Raw genomic sequence first — 17,759 nt, forward strand, 5'->3', positions numbered from 1 at the left:
GTTTATCTTACTTCCTAAAAGCACAGCTAAACCAGAGGAAAAACCAGCCTTCTAATGATTCCCTGCCACTAAGTAAGTCAATTCCATAAGGCAGTCCTCCCTCAGTAAAACTTGGGGCTCCCTGCCATAACCCAAAGCCAGGGACTAAAAGGCACGTTCAGACTTAGACACATGTGGACAAGAAGAATTGCACTTTATGTTGTGTGTTCAGGAAAAGTCAATACATGAAGGAAATCTTCCTATACTAAATATTTAAAATTCATGATAAGAGATTACGATTTAAAGTAATTCTTCCTGGGGCGCCTGGGTGGCTCAGTTGGTTGTGTCTGCCTTCAGTTCACATCATGATCCCGGAGTCCTGGGATCAAGCCCTGCGTTGGGCTCCCTGCTCAGCAGGGAATCTGCTTCTCCCTCCCCCTCTGCCCCTCCACCCTGCTCATGCTCTCTCTATTGCTCTCCCTCTAAAATAAATAAATAAAATCTTAAAAAAAATAATAAAGTAATTCTTCCTAACTTATCTGGTTGTTAAAAATTCACAAATAGGGGTACCTGGGTGGCTCAGTCAGTTAAGCGTCTGCCTTCGGCTCAGGTCATGATCCCAGGGTCCTGGGATCGAGCCCCGCATTGGGCTCCCTGCTCAGCAGAGAGCCTGCTTCTCCCTCTCTCTTTTTGCCCCTCCCCCGGTCGCACGTGCTCTCTCTAAACTATATAAACCTTTTTTAAAAAATTTCACAGATATTGCAGTAGAAGATTCAGTTCTCCCTAACGTTCCTAGAGCAAGGCTGCCCTGGATGTCAGCTGCTTGCCGGCCCCACGGCTAGCCTGCCTGCTCTTTGCAGGACTGCCCAGCGCAGCCTGTGATTCTGGTGGGTCCTCCACCTCACGCCGTCACTCCTGCTGTGGAGAGGGTAGCACATGAGGGGCTGCTCACTCAGAGTCCATGCTGACTTGCAGATGGCCTAGGGTTCCCTGACTTTGTCACTACGTGGAAAGGGTCTACCCAGGAACGTAGCAACAAAGGGGAAATCCAAAAGATGCAGGTCCGACGGGAGGCCATGAGCTCCCAGAGTATCCACATCCAACCGTGGACTACCTGACAAAGTATTTTTTTTTTTTACTTATTTTTATTTTTTTTACTTTTGTAATTGGATGTAAGGTGGCCAATCCAGTGGCTCGGCCCCTAGAAGCGTGGCAGTCTGAATCCCATGCCCTGAAGTGCATATGGGCACCATGGTCCCGGTCATGGCAAAACATGACCCTGCCCCTGCCAAGGTCCCAGGGCCCTGAAGAAAGGAGACTGCTTTAAGAAGCAACATAGCAAAAGATCTCTTCAAATAGGTCTAGAGACATAACCAATTAACACTGAAATGCCTGTTTGCTTTTTCAATACATTTGACAAGCTGATACTTTCAGAGCAGAGCAAAGATATATGAGGATGCTACATACCCTTGAAGAAGAATACAATAAGGGAACATGTCCTGTCAGGTAGCAAGACTTAAGTTAGAGCTATAATGAATAAGAATGTGTTGTTATGCCGTGGACAGACATGACCAATGGATCATGGCAGAAAGCCTGGACACTGACCAGTGCATCCACAGAAAGGAGGGGTCCTTCAGCCACTGGAGGAGGGATGGACAACCGATCAACCCCATAGAGGAAAAAAAGAAACGTCATCCACTCCTACATCACACACAAAAAAACAATTCCAGAAGGATTATGAACTTAAATATAGAAAGCAAAACTTAAAACCTTCAGATGAAAATATAAAAGAATATCTTCATGACCCCTAGGTAGGAAGGAACTTCTTTAAAAAGATACAAAAAGTGCTAACTATACCAAAAAAGAGACTACAGTCAAATTAAGAGTATCAGTTTATAAAAAAAATCACCACTATCAGAGTGAAAAGACAAACCACAAACAGGGAGAAGTATTTGCAATGTGCGTAACACACAAAGGTTATACAAAGAGCTTCTATAAACAAGCTGTAGAAGAATGGGTAAAAGACACAATGGTGGATTTAACAGAATAGGAAGAGCAAGCAACAAACAAAGATGCCCACCTCCTTAGTCACAGAGAGAAAACCAGAGGAAGGCCACAAGAGATTCTGTTATAGTCACTAGGTTTTCCAATTCAGAATGCTCAGTTGTCATGAGGGGACTGAGAGAAGGCTAAATGACACCACAAGAAGGCTATCAGTGGAGAGAACCGGTGTCCCCTGGGGCAATTGCTCAGTAGTGGTAAGCTTTCAGCATTTGCTTTATTATGCTGTCTACTAGAGTAGTCATGGGACATATGTAGCTTTTTAAACATAAAATAATTAAAATTCTACAAAACTTAAAAACTGGTTCTTCAGTCACACTTCTTTGTTTTTTGCCCTGCAACCTTTTTATCTGAGGGAGCTGAGATCTTGGACACCACTGTGTCTTCAACAAGACCCTGCCCCAGCGTGCTCCAACACACTTCAAGTACTCAACAGCCTCAGGAACAGAACTTTCCATCATGCAAACAGCTCTCCTGAGCAGCCGTGCTTTATACCTTACATATATGTCACATATGTTTGTGCAGATACTGCATAATAAAATGCTCCACGGTGCTCACACAGTAGAACATTCTTAAATGATGAATTACATTGCATTTTTGTTTTTCAGTTACAGGAAACAAATACAAATTAAAGTCTAAATAGTCACACCCAAAAAAAGAATGGTGCTTTACCCCCATTAAATAACCCTAATAAATCAGGCCTCTAAAAAATGCCTTTTTCTGTAGGGAATGACTCTGCATGGCCTGGGGCTTGGCTGGGCTGAGCACTCACCAGGCTTTGCTCGATGAGTAGGCAGAAGAGGACAGCATTGCCCACTTCCCGCAGGTTCTGGAAGCACACGGTCTTCAGCTCTGCGTACTCAACAATGTCCTTCAGCTGGTGGTGGAAGAACTCTAGGATGCCTGTGGTAGCAGAGAGTGAGCAGGGGGACTGGGGAGGCTGGAGGCACAGCCTGGGGTCTACGGCTGGGCGCACTCGTGCTGGCCATGGAACATCCTCGGACACTGCCACTGGGCCTGCTACGGAGATGGCCACATGTCCCCTGACCCCAACACCTTTCTTGTTTGTCCATCCCCTGGGTCTTGGGCCTTGGCTCCAAAACCTCTTTCTCCACCAACCCTGTATCTTCTGAGGAGGCACCACATTACCAGAATAAAGGAGAAAGACCACACTGTCACCTCCAGCAGAAACAGAAAAGGTTTGGATAAAATTCAGTATCCCTTCACAGGCATAGAAGGGAACATACTTAATTTGATAAAGGACATCTATAAAACACCTGCAGCTAATGTCATACTCAGTGGTAAAACCTGCATACTTTCTCCCTGAGCTCCAGAGCAAGACAACACATTTCCATCACTGTCCTAGAGATCCTGCACATTGCAATAGGGCACAAAAAGACCAGGCATAAAAACTAGAAAGAAAGTTAAAATTCCCTAATTTGATCTATACATTCAAATGCTGACCCAGTCAAAAATCCACAAGCTGACTCCAGAATTTATGTGGTCATGAAGACCCAGAAGAGCCAAAACAACTCTAAGAAGAACAAAGTTAGAGACTTAACAGGTTTCAAACTCCTCAGCCCAGCAGGTCAGGTCCCAGCTGGACCTGGCAGGTGAGCTCCCTGTCCCTCCCTGGCTGGTTATCTTCAAGGTCCCTGTGCTGTCCAGGAGTCAAGGCCTCACAGGGTTCAGAGGCCCATCACCCATCGGTGACTAAAGGGTGCTGCCTCCCCCTGCCAGCTTCCTCACTCAAATGTGGTGATTCCAACATACCTTCCCACACACCTGCTCCCAGCTGGAAGGCTGGCTGGTTGGTTCTACTGGAAACAATCAGACTTTGATTGGATTCCCGGCCTCCTCCCACCTGGGGAAAGCAGATCCTATCCTTATCAGTAAATTCTGACTTGCTTTCCCAGGCTGCGGTCTGAACACCTGCAGCCCCGGGAGGCGCTGCACTCACCAGGAGAGCCATACTCATGCCGGGGCAGGCGGCAGATCTTGGGCATCACCTCCATCAGCGTCTTCACGTACTGCAGGATTGTGCCTTGCAGCTGCAGGAGAGAGAGGCTGCATCAGCCACTGGCCGCCACTGTCCCAGAGGTTGTGAGTGCTGCATGCGGCTTCTAAAAAGGAGTCTGTTAGTAAAACACATGGCAATGAGCAGGACTGAAAATCACTTTGGCTGGGAAAGGAAATCCTATCCACAGAACGAAAACAACCCCCGCCAGGGTGACTTAAATGCATGTTCTAAAACACAATTCCTCTCTCAGGTGGCAAACGGTCTGAGATATGACAACGGGAGGGTGAGGAGCTCAAGTTGCATCCAACTTTGGTGAGCACAGTGGCCCTGGGGAAGCAAACATCCTCACGGGGTGGTTTCTGTATTCCTCTGATGGACTTGGTGCAGCTCCAACACCGGACTCTGTCACCTCATGCACCTAACACCTTCCAAGTTACGTGTTTTGGGGCAGAGGCTTTAGCTGAAGGTCCTAACAGAGACCGAGTGGGTCATGTAGTCATGGCTGTGTCAAAAGACCCAACTTTTATATATTCTAATTGATTTCTGATCCAAAAAGAATTTTGTCAACTTCTTAGAATTCTGTCAGCTTTTGCTTTACATTGTTAATAATCATATCATCTCCTTGATGGATTGCCACTTTAACTATGTGGCCACAAATTCAGCTTTAAGGATGGAAAAGACCTAAAGAATCTTAAAGAAATAGGCTCAATCACAGAAAGACAATTAAAATAGGGGCACCTGGGTGGCTCAGTCTGTTAAGCGTTTGCCTTTGGCTCAGGTCATGATCCCAGAGTTCTGGAATTGAGCCCCACATCGGGCTCCCTGCTCAGCGAGGAGTGTGCTTCTCCCTTTGCCTCTGTCCCTCCCCCTGCTCATGCTCTCTTTCTCAAATAAACAAGTAAAACCTTTTTTAAAAATGACTAAAATAATGGGAAAAGATTAAAGATTAAGATTTTATGAAGTTCTTTCTCAGTTAACAGAAATAACACATAGAAAACTAAATCTAGGGCGCCTGGGTGGCTCAGTTGGTTAAGCAACTGCCTTCGGCTCAGGTCACGATCCTGGAGTTCCAGGATCGAGTCCTGCATCGGGCTCCTTGCTCGGTGGGGAGCCTGCTTCTCCCTCTGACCCTCCCCCATCTCATGTGCTGTCTCTCTCTCATTCTCTCTCAAATAAATAAAATCTTAAAAAAAGAGAAAGAAAGAAAGAAAAAGAAAGAAAACTAAATCTAGGGATGCCTGGGTGGCTCAGTCAGTTAAGCATCTGCCTTCAGCTCAGGTCATGATCCCAGGGTCCTGGGATCGAGTCCCACATTGGGCTCCCTGCTCAGCGGGAAGCCTGCTTCTCCCTCTGCCTGCCGCTCCCCCTGCTTGTGTGCTCGCTCACTCTCTCTGGTATTTATTTTTTAAATAAAATCTTTTTTTTTTTTTAAGATTTTATTTTTTGACGGAGAGAGAGGGAACACAGCAGGGGGAGTGGGAAAGGGAGAAGCAGGCTTCCTGCCGAGCAGGGAGCCCGATGTGGGGCTCGATCCTAGGACCCTGCGATCATGACCTGAGCCGAAGGCAGATGCTTAACGACTGAGCCACCCAGGCGCCCCTTATATAAAATCTTAAAAAAAAAGAAAAGAAAACTTAATCTATGATAGCCTACAAACATCATTTTCTCACTTACTCTTTCCAAAAAGACTTAAATAAAAGACTTCTGCACATAACTTCTGACCTCAATCTGAAGTTACAGAGATGAATGTCTGAATCCTTTATTCACAGTTTAACCCCTGGTACCCAGGAAAGGCACACACCATCAGCCCTATAAGGGGGTGGGGAAGACTACTTTTGCATATAAAGGCCACATTTTCTTAAAAGGAAATCTGTATTTTGGCACTTAACTTTTTCTGTGAATTAGTTAAAATAACATGGACCTGGCTTTTCCACCCCAGTGAATTCAAGGCTGCGTGTGATACTGTGATTTATAACAAAAAATACATATTTTTAGTATTTAGTCTTGTACCTGTTCCTGACACAGAGCCCCTGAAACCCTTCAAATTATCCTAAGAGAGCCTTCAAGGTGTCTCTGGTTATGTTAATGAGGTGACTTTTGGAAAGCCCCCACCAATGGCAGCTGGTTGCCAGGAGAACCAACCCCATGGTAAGATTTGGGACTTTTAGACCCACCCCCAAGACTCCTGGGGACGGGGAAGGGGCAAGAGGTTCATTCAGTCACCAAAGGCCAATGATTTAATCAGTCCTGCTGATGTAGTGAAACCCCCATAAAAACCTAATAGGGTGGGGTTTGGGGAGCCTACAAGTTGGGGAACAGGTCCCCGTGAGGGAACCCAAACCGCATGAGGACAGAAGCTCCTTTCTTCGGGACCTCTAGCTATGTATCTCTTCATCTGGCTGTTGATTTGTATCCTTTGTAATAAACTGGTAATCTAGTGAGTAAGCTGGTTTCCTGAGTTTTGTGAGCTGTCCTAGCAGATAACTGAACCCAAGGAGGGGGCTGTAGAAACCTCTGATTTATAGCCAGCGGGTCAAAGGCACAGGTGACAAATTAGACTTGAGACTGAGTGGGAGTGGGCGCGGGGCAGTCTTGTGGGTGAAAGCCCTTAAACTGTGGGATCTGATGCTACCTACCTCCAGGTAAACAGTGCTAGAATTGAGCTGAACTGAAGGACACCCAGCTGGTACCCAAGAAGTGCTCAGTGGAGTGTCTGAATGCTTTATGCCCCTCCCCACATTACAATTGGGTGCAGAACCCTTCACCATGTAAAGGAAGTCCATGGAGGGAAACCTACCAGGCTCTTCACGACCTTCAGCAGCTCCTCCATGACCACTGCAATGCCCTGGTAGCCGAGCAGCCGGCAGATGACCTGGAAGTGAGGAGGCCCCACGAAGTTCCGGTAGCTGCCATAAATGCTAGAGTACGCCAAGTTCAAAGCCTGGGGGATAAAGAATTTAAGTGCTTCATGAAATCTCCAGAGTTGTCAACGTGCTTACTGTGCACACAAGATGAAGAATTGCTGCACCAAAGATGCATTCAATATACAGTGCCCTTAAGGTGGAGAACACCAGAGAATTTGTGAGACTTGCCCTTACTGGTATTTATGTCTTCAACATGAAGACATGACAAGCAAGCTTATTAAAACAGAAAAAAGAAACAAATTTCAAAGATTTATCAAACTGCCAGTTCCACAGAAGCCATCTGAGGTCCTGGAATGAGAAACAAGCACATCCTCACTGCTGCATCCTCGGAGCTGCTCCCAGTCTCCAGGGGGAGACATCTGAGGACAGAGAGCAACGGAGCAGGGAAACTGTCTTCTCAGGGACATGAAGGGAGCTGGAGACAGCGGCCCCCAGAGGGGCAGTAGGTGACAAAGGTAATCAGGGTGGTTTCCTGCAGGAGGGGACCTCCAAGCTTGTCTAAGGACATGGCGCCCACTAGGCAGGAGGACCCCTAATAAGCATTCAGTACTGTGTGTTTCCGTGTCAGCACTTCTTCAGCGGCATCCCACAAATTCGGATATATTTGCATTTCATTTAGTTAGGTGTCTTTTAAAAAAATTTCCCTTCAGACTTCCTCTTGACCCATGGATCATATAGAAATGTATTAGTTTCAAGTCTTTGGAGATTTTCTTGTCATCTTTTTATTACTGATTTCTAGTTTGAGTCCACTATGGTCAGAGAACTCTTTTAATTTTCTTGAGGTTTGTTTTATGGCCCAGAATATGGTCTATCTGGGGGGGAACGCTCCATGGGCACTTGAAAACAATGTATGTTCTGATGTTGTTGGGTGGAGTGTTCTACACGTCAACAATATCCTTTTGGTTGACGCCGTTTAGTTCTTTATTGTTGCTGATTTTCTGTCTACTGACTTTATTGATGACTAAGAAGAATGTTGAATTCCCCAACTATAATTGTGGACTTGTTCATTTCTCTCACTTATGTCAGTATTTGCTTCAAGTATTTTGAAGTTCTGTTGTTTGGTACACAAACATTTAGGATTGCCATATTTTCTTGGTTTCTTGATCCTATTATATAATGTCTCTCTTGGTCTCTGATTAATAGTCTTTGCTTCAAAATCTACTTTATCTTATTTTTTAAAAATGTTTACTTTTTTTTTAGATTTCTTTTTTTTTTAAGATTTATTTATTTGTCAGAGAGAGAGAGAGCATAAGCAGGGGGAGCGGCACGCAGAGGGAGAAGCAGGCTTCCCGCTGAGCAGAGAGCCCGATTCGGGACTCGATCCCAGGACCCTGGGATCATGACCTGAGCCGAAGGTAGACGTTTAACCAACTGAGCCACCCAGGTGTCCTTACTTTATCTTATATTAATGTATAGTCACTCCTTTCTTCTGATTAATGTTTGCATAATATATCTTTATCTATCCTTTTACTTTCAACGTACCAATATCATTAATTTGAAGTACGCTTCTTGTTCAATCATGCTTTTTAAATCCACTCTGCCAAACCTCAGTATTTTCACTGTATTTAGACCACTTACATTTAGTACATTTACATTTAGTAATTATACATAATCTAATTATTGATATCTAAGTACGGTCTGTTTCATGCTTCCTGACTTCTTCTGGGTCACTTCAACATTTTCTAGAATTTCACTGTGATTGACCTATAGTAGTTTCAAGAGTATCTCTTCACACAGATGTGTTAGTGGTTGTTCTAGGTCTTATATTATACGTTATATGAGTTATCACAATCCACTGTTATCAACATTTTACCACTTCGATTGAAGTGTATCAACCTCACCTCCATTTAGGTTCCCCGAATCCTCCCCTTGCCCCCTTTATCATTGTCTTAAATATTTCCTCTATATACACCAAAAACCACATCAGAAAGGTGATTCAGAAGAATCAGCACAGCAGCTCTTGAGTATCTTCAGAAGGCCTGCTTGCAATTCCTGGGAATTCAGCCCTTGGAATGTTACCAACTGATAAAGGTTGTTTTCTACTACTGGGACATTTAACCATGCTATACAACTTGTCTAGGTAGGATGTACAAGTAGTGATTTATGGGGGCTCCTTTCCTTCTGGGGGTTCTGGAGTTTTAGTAACTGTGAATAGTCAAGACAGGAGGCATGTGCCTATGTACCCAGCCCTAGTGAAAGCCTTGGACATGAGCAATTGAGTGGGCTTCTGTTCTCTGGGCAGAAAAACTGCACGTCCCATGCAATCCCCATGAGGGACATCTTTGGTAGCCTGTGCCTGGTTCGATCACCACCTGATGCGTCTTTTTCCCTTACTGGTCCTGCTTTGTATCCTTCAGCAATAAGGAACTATAGCTGTGAGTACAAGTGACTGAGTCTGTGAGTCCTTCTGGACAAGCAAAATGTGTGGGTGGTCCTAGAACCCAAAAACAGAAAGTCTGGGACTAAACAATTACCAAACACAACACTGACCAGCTTGGAAGCCCTGCCAAGTGCCCATCCTGTGCCCAAGCCTACAACCCCTGCCTACAACCACAATCCCACTCGAAAGGGGCATATTTTGATCATCAGCTTAGATACACCTTCCTCTTCCTAACTCCTCCTTAAATCACCACAATGTGCATTTAAATGCTAGGATTCAGTGTGAGTTTTTTGCTTGATAATAAATTCTAATGTTTCAAAAGGAAACCATGAAAAACATCAGTGATATCTAATGGCCTCAGGAGCTTGGAGAATGCCGGAGGAGGACCCTCGGCTCACCCCCATCCCATCTCCAAGATATTATCCACCTCCAAGTCAATCGCTTCAGAGAGCGATCTGAAGACTGGAAGAACAAACTCCACGATGAAACATAGAGAAGAAGCTACATCTGAAATATTAGGAAGGTCAGAAAGGCAGAGGGAGGCTGACCACAAGAAGAGGGAGCTGCATGTCCAAAGAGGGCAGAGAAACAGGCACCAGGGAACTCACATGGGGAGGACTAATCCCCATAACTTTGGGCTTTAAAAACCAGAGGAGCTGCATCAAAATCAATAAAAGCAGGCCAAGTCATAATTAAATTTGCAAAATATAGTGATAAAGAAAAAAATCCTAAATGTAGCAAGACAAAGGAAGTCCCTAACTTACAAGGAAGACCCATAAGGTTAGCAGCAGACTCTTTGTAGAAACGTGGCAAGCCAGAAGGGACTGGCATGATAAATTCAATGTGATGAGTGTGAAAAATCTGCAGCCAAGAATACTCTATCCAGGAAGGCCAGCATTCACAATAGAAGGAGATAAAAGAGTTTCCCAGAAAACAAAAACTGAAGGAGTTCGTGACCACCAATCTAGCCCTGCAAGAAATATTAATTAATGAGACTCTTTGAGTGGGAAGGAAAGACAAAAAGCAACAAAGACTAGAAAGGAATGGAAAAAATCTCCAAAAACAATGACAAAACAAGTAAAAACTAGGTACTAAATACATATCTATCAGTAATTACTCTGAATATAAATGGACTAAATGTTCCAATCGAAAGACATATGCTATTATAATGGATTAAAAAAACAAGACCCATCTCTATGCTGCCTATAAGATACTCATTTTATTTACTTATTTTTAAATATTTTCTTTCTTTTTCTTTCTTTCTTTTTTTTACAAGAGACTCATTTTAGACCTAAAGATACCTGCAGATTGAAATGAGGGGATGGAGAAATATTTATCATGCAAATGGACATATGGAACCATAAAAGACCCCAAATAGCCAAAGCAATCTTGAAAAAGAAAAGCAAAGCTGGAGGCATCACAATTCCGGACTTCAAGTTACAGTACAAAGCTTTATAATCTAGACATTATGGTACTGGCACAAAATAGAAACGTAGATCAATGGAACAGAATAGAAAACCCAGAAATGGACTGACGACTACATGGTCAACTAATCTTCGACAAAGCAGTAAAGAATATTCAATGGAAAAAAGACAGTCTCTTCAACAAATGGTGTTGGGAAAACTGGACGGCCACACGCAGAAGAATGAAACTGGACCACTGTCTTACAGCATACACAAAAGTAAACTCAAAATGGATGAAAGACCTCAATGTGAGACAGGAATTCATCAAAATCCTAGAGAACACAGGCAGAAACCTCTTTGACCTCAGTTGTAGCAAATTCTTACTAGATATGTCTCCTGCGGCAAGGGAAACAAAAGCAAAAATAAACTATTGGGACTTCATCAAAACAAAAAGCTTCTGCATAGCAAAGGAAACAATGAACAAAACTAAAAGGCACCTTTGGAATTGGAGAAGATATGTGCAAATAACACATCTGATAAAGGCTTAATATCCAAAATATATAAAGAACTTATAATACTCAACACCCAAAAAACAAATAATCCAGTTAAAAAATGGGCAGAAGACATGAACAGACAGTTTTCCAAAGAAGACATATAGATGGCTACAGACACATAAAAAGATGCTCAACGCTGTGAATTGTGCAAGACTGTTGAATCACAGATCTGTACCTCTGAAACAAATAATGCAATATATGTTAAGAAAAAAAAAAGGAAGAAGAAGATAGCAGGAAGGGAAGAATGAAGGGGGAGAAATTGGAGGGGGAGACGAACCATGAGAGACGATGGACTCTGAAAAACAAACTGAGGGTTCTAGAGGGGAGGTGGGTGGGGAGATGGGTTAGCCTGGTGATGGGTATTAAAGAGGGCACGTACTGCATGGAGCACTGGGTGTTATGCACAAGCAATGAATCATGGAACACTACATCAAAGACTAATGATGTAATGTATGGTCATTAACATAACAATTAAAAATTTTTAAAAAAAGATGCTCAAAATTACTCATCATCAGGGAAATACAAATCAAAACTTCAATGAGATACCACCTCACACCAGTCAGAATGGCTAAAATCAACAACAAAGGAAACAACAAATGTTGGAGAGGAAGTGGAGAAAGGGGAACCCTCTTATACTGATGGTGGGAGTGCAAACTGGTGCAGGCACTCTGGAAACCAGTATGGAGGTTCCTCAAAAAGTTAAAAATCGAACTACCCTAGGACCTAGCAATTACATTACTAGATATTTATCCAAAGGATACAAACATAGTGATTTGATGGGGCACATGCACCCTGATGTTTATAGCAGCAATGTCCACAATAGCCAAACTAGGGAAAGGGCCCAAATGTCCATGATGAATGGATAAAGAAGATGTGGTGTGTGTGTATATACATATATATATACACACATACACACAATGGAATATCACTCAGCCATGAAAAAGAATGAAATCTTACCATTTGCAACAACTTGGATGGAGCTAGAGAGTATTATGCTAAGCGAAAATATCAGTCAGAGAAAGACAAACACCATTTGGTTTCACTCATGTGTGGAATTTAAGAAATAAAACAGATGCGTGGAACTCTTGTTCATTTCCAGCTAAAATTTCACCTGCAGAACGAACGTGTATAATTAGATCCCATGATAATAGAGCCTGAGAAGTCCCAGGCTCTGTCCTCAACAGGCCTGAGACACAGGAAAGATGGTGGTGTAAATCACTCTGAGTCTGTTGGACTGAAAACCAGGGGATCCCTTGGTGTATTACTCAGTCCAAGAATAGGAGAAGAAAAGATGAGATGAACAGTTCAGGCAAAGACACAGAAATAAAAGGGGTGACTTCTTCCTTTAAAAAAAAAAAAGAAAGAAAACAGATGCACATAGGGGGCAAAAAATAGAGGCAAACCAGAAAACAGACTCTTAACTATAGAGAACAAACTGAGGGTTACTGGACGGGAAGTGGTGGGGGGGTGGGGGGGGTGGGATGGGTTAAATAGGTGATGGGGATTAAGCAGGGCCCCTGTTGTGATGAGCACACAGTGATGTATGAAGTGTTGAATCACTAAATTGTACACATGAAACTAATATTACACTGTATGTTAACTAACTAGAATTTAAATAAAAAGAGAAAGAATGAAATCTTGCCATTTGTAACAACATGGCTTAATCCTGGGACCCTGAGATAATGACCTGAACCTAAGTCAAACGCTTTACCGACTGAGCTACCCAGGTGCCCCTATTTAATCTAATTCTTTTAAAAATTATCCACCTTGGAGTGCCTGGGTGGTTCAGTCAGTTAAGCATCCGACTCTTGATTTTGGATCAGGTCATGATCTCAGGGTGGTGAGCCTGAGCCCCACACTGGGCTTTGTGCTCAGCGCAGAGTCTGCTTGAGATTCTCTCTCTCCCTCTGCCCCTCCCCCCACCCCCTCAAAAAGAAATTGTCCACCTCATGCCTTTTTGTAGGGTTGGAGGAGGTGGGCAGCCTGCACCCATATACCAGCCAGAATCACAGTGTATGCCCATTTTCCAAGGGCATGGTCCTAGCACGGTCAAGTTCAAGTTGCCATCTGTAGTGAGAGGAATGAAGGTGAACAAGACGACAGAAATGAAAGGTTCACACTCTAAAGAACAGACGATTAGGGAAGTATGGGTTAGGAACATTAAAAGGTGTCCTCGTGTAGGCCATGTGGGGGTGGCAGCCCCCTGGCTCCTGATCTGTGTCCTGGCCTCGACTGCCCTGAGATTAAAAGGCAAGCTGGTATTCTTAGGCAAGCTGGTCTACACTTGTGGCCAGCTTCACTCAACCAGCAGCTCACAGAACATGAGAACAGGTTTCTCTCGTGGTCCACAGAGTGTGGGTGTCACCTGGATGTGGGGATGAGGCAGAGTCTGTTAACTGCCTGGGCCTCATGTCCCACCATAAGCATCACCTGTCTGAGCTGAGGAGCTTCCCAGTGGCAGCACTGAGCCAGGTGCTTTCATCTCCCACTTCCCTTCTCTGAAGCAAGTGCCACTGGGGGGGTTCTCCTCTGCAGGTGAGAAATCTCTGGCCAAGTGGGAGGACGGAAGAGGGCAGGTGCCTGAGGCCACCTGCCTGTGCCTCAACAGCTTCAGCCTCCTCTCTACCCTCTGTGCCTCACTGGTCATACTCCCAAACCTGCGGGGGTGCCCTGTCCTTGCCCAGATCAGGCAATTCTGGCTCTTGGTGCCCGTCTGCACCCCAGTGCCCAGCCAACACCTTCAGGCCTCTCTGGAGCAAGGCCTACACTCACATCCTGCTGCACCAAGAACCTTCCTCCCTGACCGAGACCAGGCACAGCCCAGGTCACAGCGCATGCAAAGGAAACACTTGCTGAGTGACCCCTGAGACTATGACTGCAACTCATTATCTGTAGAAAAAAAAACATTACTTAATATTTTTAAAAATGGTAGTCTCAGAACACAGCAGACAGAATAATGATGCCTGGTCTTCTTCACTCCTGGTCATCATCACGAGGCTTAAAATACAGCAGCGAAAATCCTGACCCTAACCAATGGGGGGGGCAACGTGATCCTCCAACCCACCCCCCACCCCCTCTCAACTCCCACAACCCTTGCCTCCGCTGAGTGAACTGTGAAGCCAGCCTGGCTGCTGCCAGAACACTCAGCACGGCAGCAACCTCCCCCACTCACAGCAAGGTCTGTGACATGTGGCACAAACAGACCTGGGAAGAGGAGTGGACACACGCCCTAGGGATGAAGGCCTCTTCCCTTTAACCTCCCTAAATCTAGCCCTCCCTGACTTCAAAAACTGACACCTCCACTCACCAACTGCCAGAAACCTAGGAAAGATCTTTGGGTCCTCCTTTTCTCTCACCATCCATCTTCAGGTCATCAGCAAGTCCAGTCAAGTCCACTTCCAAAATATCCCCTGAATGCATCTACTTCTCTTCATCTCTGTCAGCGCTACTTAGTCCAAGGCACCACCTCCTGCTTGGACTAGGGTAACATCTCTCCACCAGCCACCATTCTCCGGCTGCTTCCTGACCACCCCCTCACACCTTGGCCCTAAGCTGCCTGCCATACACCGCACCCACCCCTATCTCATGACAGAGCCTCGGCCCTCAGGGCCCTCTGCAGGGTTGGATCCTTCTCAGCATCCAGATCTTGTTAGAGCAAGGCCTCTCCAAAAACCAGCCAAAGCTCTGTTACAACATCCTAGGAGCACACCTTCTCACAGGGACATGCTCATCTCCCCTCCCAGGGACATGCAGAGCACATGGCGCCGCCCAAATGCAGAAAACAGAGATAGCATCAATTTCAGCTTGAAATTCCACATTTCCTTGCAAAACACAGGCAGCTTCTATTTCTGCCAACACTGGTTTCCTCTTCCTCCCAAGTGTATCCTCTACTTAACCCTCTGGCTTGTCCCACTAAGACATGTATCATTTTCTTCTTGGCTGACAGGCTGAAAATTTTAAATGGACACATTAGTTTGTAAAGTGTTGTGATGTTGTGATTAAGACAGAAGTGGGCGGCGGAAAGTAAGATGACATCACGAGCCTGGAGAAGTTGGAGGAGAGAAGGAGGGTGAGCCAAGGACCCGTCTCTTCAAAGACTAGTCATAAGGGAATACTGACATGCTGACACCATCCTGAGAGCCACCACTGGGACCCAGGTGGTCCTTTTATGTCATTATGTTAATAGGCTCATTTCTGCACCTGTGAGAAGAACGTGCAGAACATACAGAGAAGATACTGCCCAAACCTCAGCCCCTCAGAGCTTCACAGCAGAATGAAGCAGCAGCCGCTCAGTGCTAAAGGCTCTGAGACCACAGGGGCTAGTGTCCGTACCTGGGGAAGCGGGCCATGCCCCACTTCCCTACACAGCCCACAGGCTGGGCCGTGTGAAGACGGAGACTGACACCAACATCTGAGGGAGCAGCCTAAAACCCTAGTGAGAACAGTGCAAACATACAATAGAGTTCAAAAAGGAAAACGTTTCTGACTCAGCCCTCCTAACGACTGTACTGCATTCCACTGAACAATAACATATTGTAATATTCTTGATGGTCAGTTAGGCTGCTACCATATTTTTTATGACAATGTTGTATGACCACCCCCATAACAGACCTCACTTTATACTTGTCTGATTTACTCCTTAGCTGTCCAGCTTCCTACAAGTGAGAACATTTAAATATTTTTTCTTTTATTATTAACATATAAATGTATTATTTGTTTCAGGGGTACAGGTCTGTGATTCATCAATCTGATATAATACACAGTGCTCACCAAACACATACCCTCCCCAATGTCCATCACCCAGTTACCCCATCCTTCCCAGCCCCCTTCCACTCCAGCAACCCTCAGTTTGTTTCCTGAGATTAAGAGTCTCCTGGGGCGTTTGGGTGGTTCAGTCGTTAAGCGTCCGCCTTCTGCTCAGGTCATGATCCCAGGGTCCTGGGATCGAGCCCCACATCGGGCTCCCTGCTCAGCTGGAGGCCTGCTTCTCCTTCTCCCACTCCCCCTGCTTGTGTTTCCTCTCTCGCTGTGTCTCTCTCTGTCAGATAAATAAATAAAATCTTAATAAAAAAAAAAGAAGAGTCTCTTATGGTTTGTCTCCCTCTCTGGTTTCTTCATGTTTCATTTTTTTCCTCTCTTTCCCTATGATCCTCTGTCTTGTTCCTCAAATTCCACATATCAGTAAGATCATAATTCTTTCTCTGATTGCCTTATTTCGCTTAGCATAATACCCTCTAGTTCCATCCGCATGTCATTGCAAATGGCAAGATTTCATTTTTTGATGGCTGCATACTATTCCACTGTAGGTATATGTATATATATATATATATATATTACCTCTTCTTTATCCATTCATCTGTCGATGGACATCTGGCCTCTTTCCATAGTTTGGATATTGTGGACATTGCTGCTATAAATATTGGGGTGCAGGGGCCCCTTCGGATCACTACAATTGTATCTTTGGGGTAAATACCCAGTAGTGCAATTGGTGGATCATAGGGTAGCTCTATTTTCAACTTTTTGAGGAACCTCCATACTGTTTTCCAGAATGGCTGCACCAGCTTGCATTCCCACCAACAGTGTAGGAGGGTTCCCCTTTTCTCTGCATCCTCACCAATATCTGTCTTTTCCTGAATTGTTAATTGTAGCCATTCTACCTGGTGTGAGGTGGTATCTCGTTGTGGTTTTGATTTGTACTTCCCTGATGCCGAATGAGGTTGAGCACTTTTTCATGTGTCTGTTGACCATTTGGATGTCTTCTTTGCAGAAATGTCTGTTCATGTCTTCTGCCCAATTCCTGATTAGATTATTTGTTCCTTGGGTGTTGAGTTTGATAAGTTCTTTATAGATTTTGGATACTAGCCCTTTATTTGATATGTCATTTGCAAATATCTTCTCCCATTCTGTCGGTTGTCTTTTGGTTTTGTTGACTGTTTCCTTTGCTCTGCAAAAGCTTTTTATCTTGATGAAGTCCCAATAGTTCATTTTTGCCCTTGCTTCCCTTGCCTTTGGTAATATGTCTAGCAAGAAGCTGCTGCAGCTGAGATCAAAGAGGTTGCTGCCTGTGTTCTCCTCAAGGATTGTGATGGACTCCTGTCTCACATTGAGGTCTTTCAACCATTTTGAGTCTATTCTTGTGTGTGGTGTAAGGAAATGGTCCCATTTCATTCTTCTGCATGTGGCTGTCGCATTTTCCCAACACCATTTGTTGAAGAGACTTTTTTCCATTGGACATTGTTTCCTGCTTTATCGAAGATTAGTTGACCATAGAGTTGAGAGTTCACTTCTGAGTTCTCTATTCTGTTCCACTGATCTATGCATCTGTTTTTGTGCCAGTACCATATTGTATTGATTATTACAGCTTTGTAATAGAGCTTGAAGTCCGGAATTGTGATGACACCAGCTTTGCTTTTCTTTTTCAACATTCCTCTGGCTATT

The 17,759-nt window shown here is 44.5% G+C and overlaps 1 protein-coding gene across 7 annotated transcripts in view; it reads right to left on the minus strand.

Annotated features, from left to right (window-relative positions):
• CYFIP1 (cytoplasmic FMR1 interacting protein 1) overlaps positions 1–17,759 on the minus strand; it is a 127,273-nt gene that overhangs the window by 16,391 nt on the left and 93,123 nt on the right. For 6 of the 7 annotated variants that reach the window (XM_078079016.1, XM_078079018.1, XM_078079017.1 and 3 more), the window contains 3 exons: positions 6,858–7,001; positions 4,001–4,091; positions 2,813–2,943 (listed from right to left, as the gene is read on the minus strand). In XM_078079016.1, coding sequence (XP_077935142.1) covers positions 2,813–2,943; positions 4,001–4,091; positions 6,858–7,001 — 366 coding nt within the window. Of the gene's footprint in view, positions 1–2,812; positions 3,170–4,000; positions 4,092–6,857; positions 7,002–17,759 lie in introns of all 7 variants that reach the window. The other variant, XR_013450355.1, reaches the window with a different exon arrangement.

This window comes from Halichoerus grypus, chromosome 8 (assembly GCF_964656455.1).
Source record: "Halichoerus grypus chromosome 8, mHalGry1.hap1.1, whole genome shotgun sequence".
Classification (NCBI taxonomy): domain Eukaryota; kingdom Metazoa; phylum Chordata; class Mammalia; order Carnivora; family Phocidae; genus Halichoerus; species Halichoerus grypus.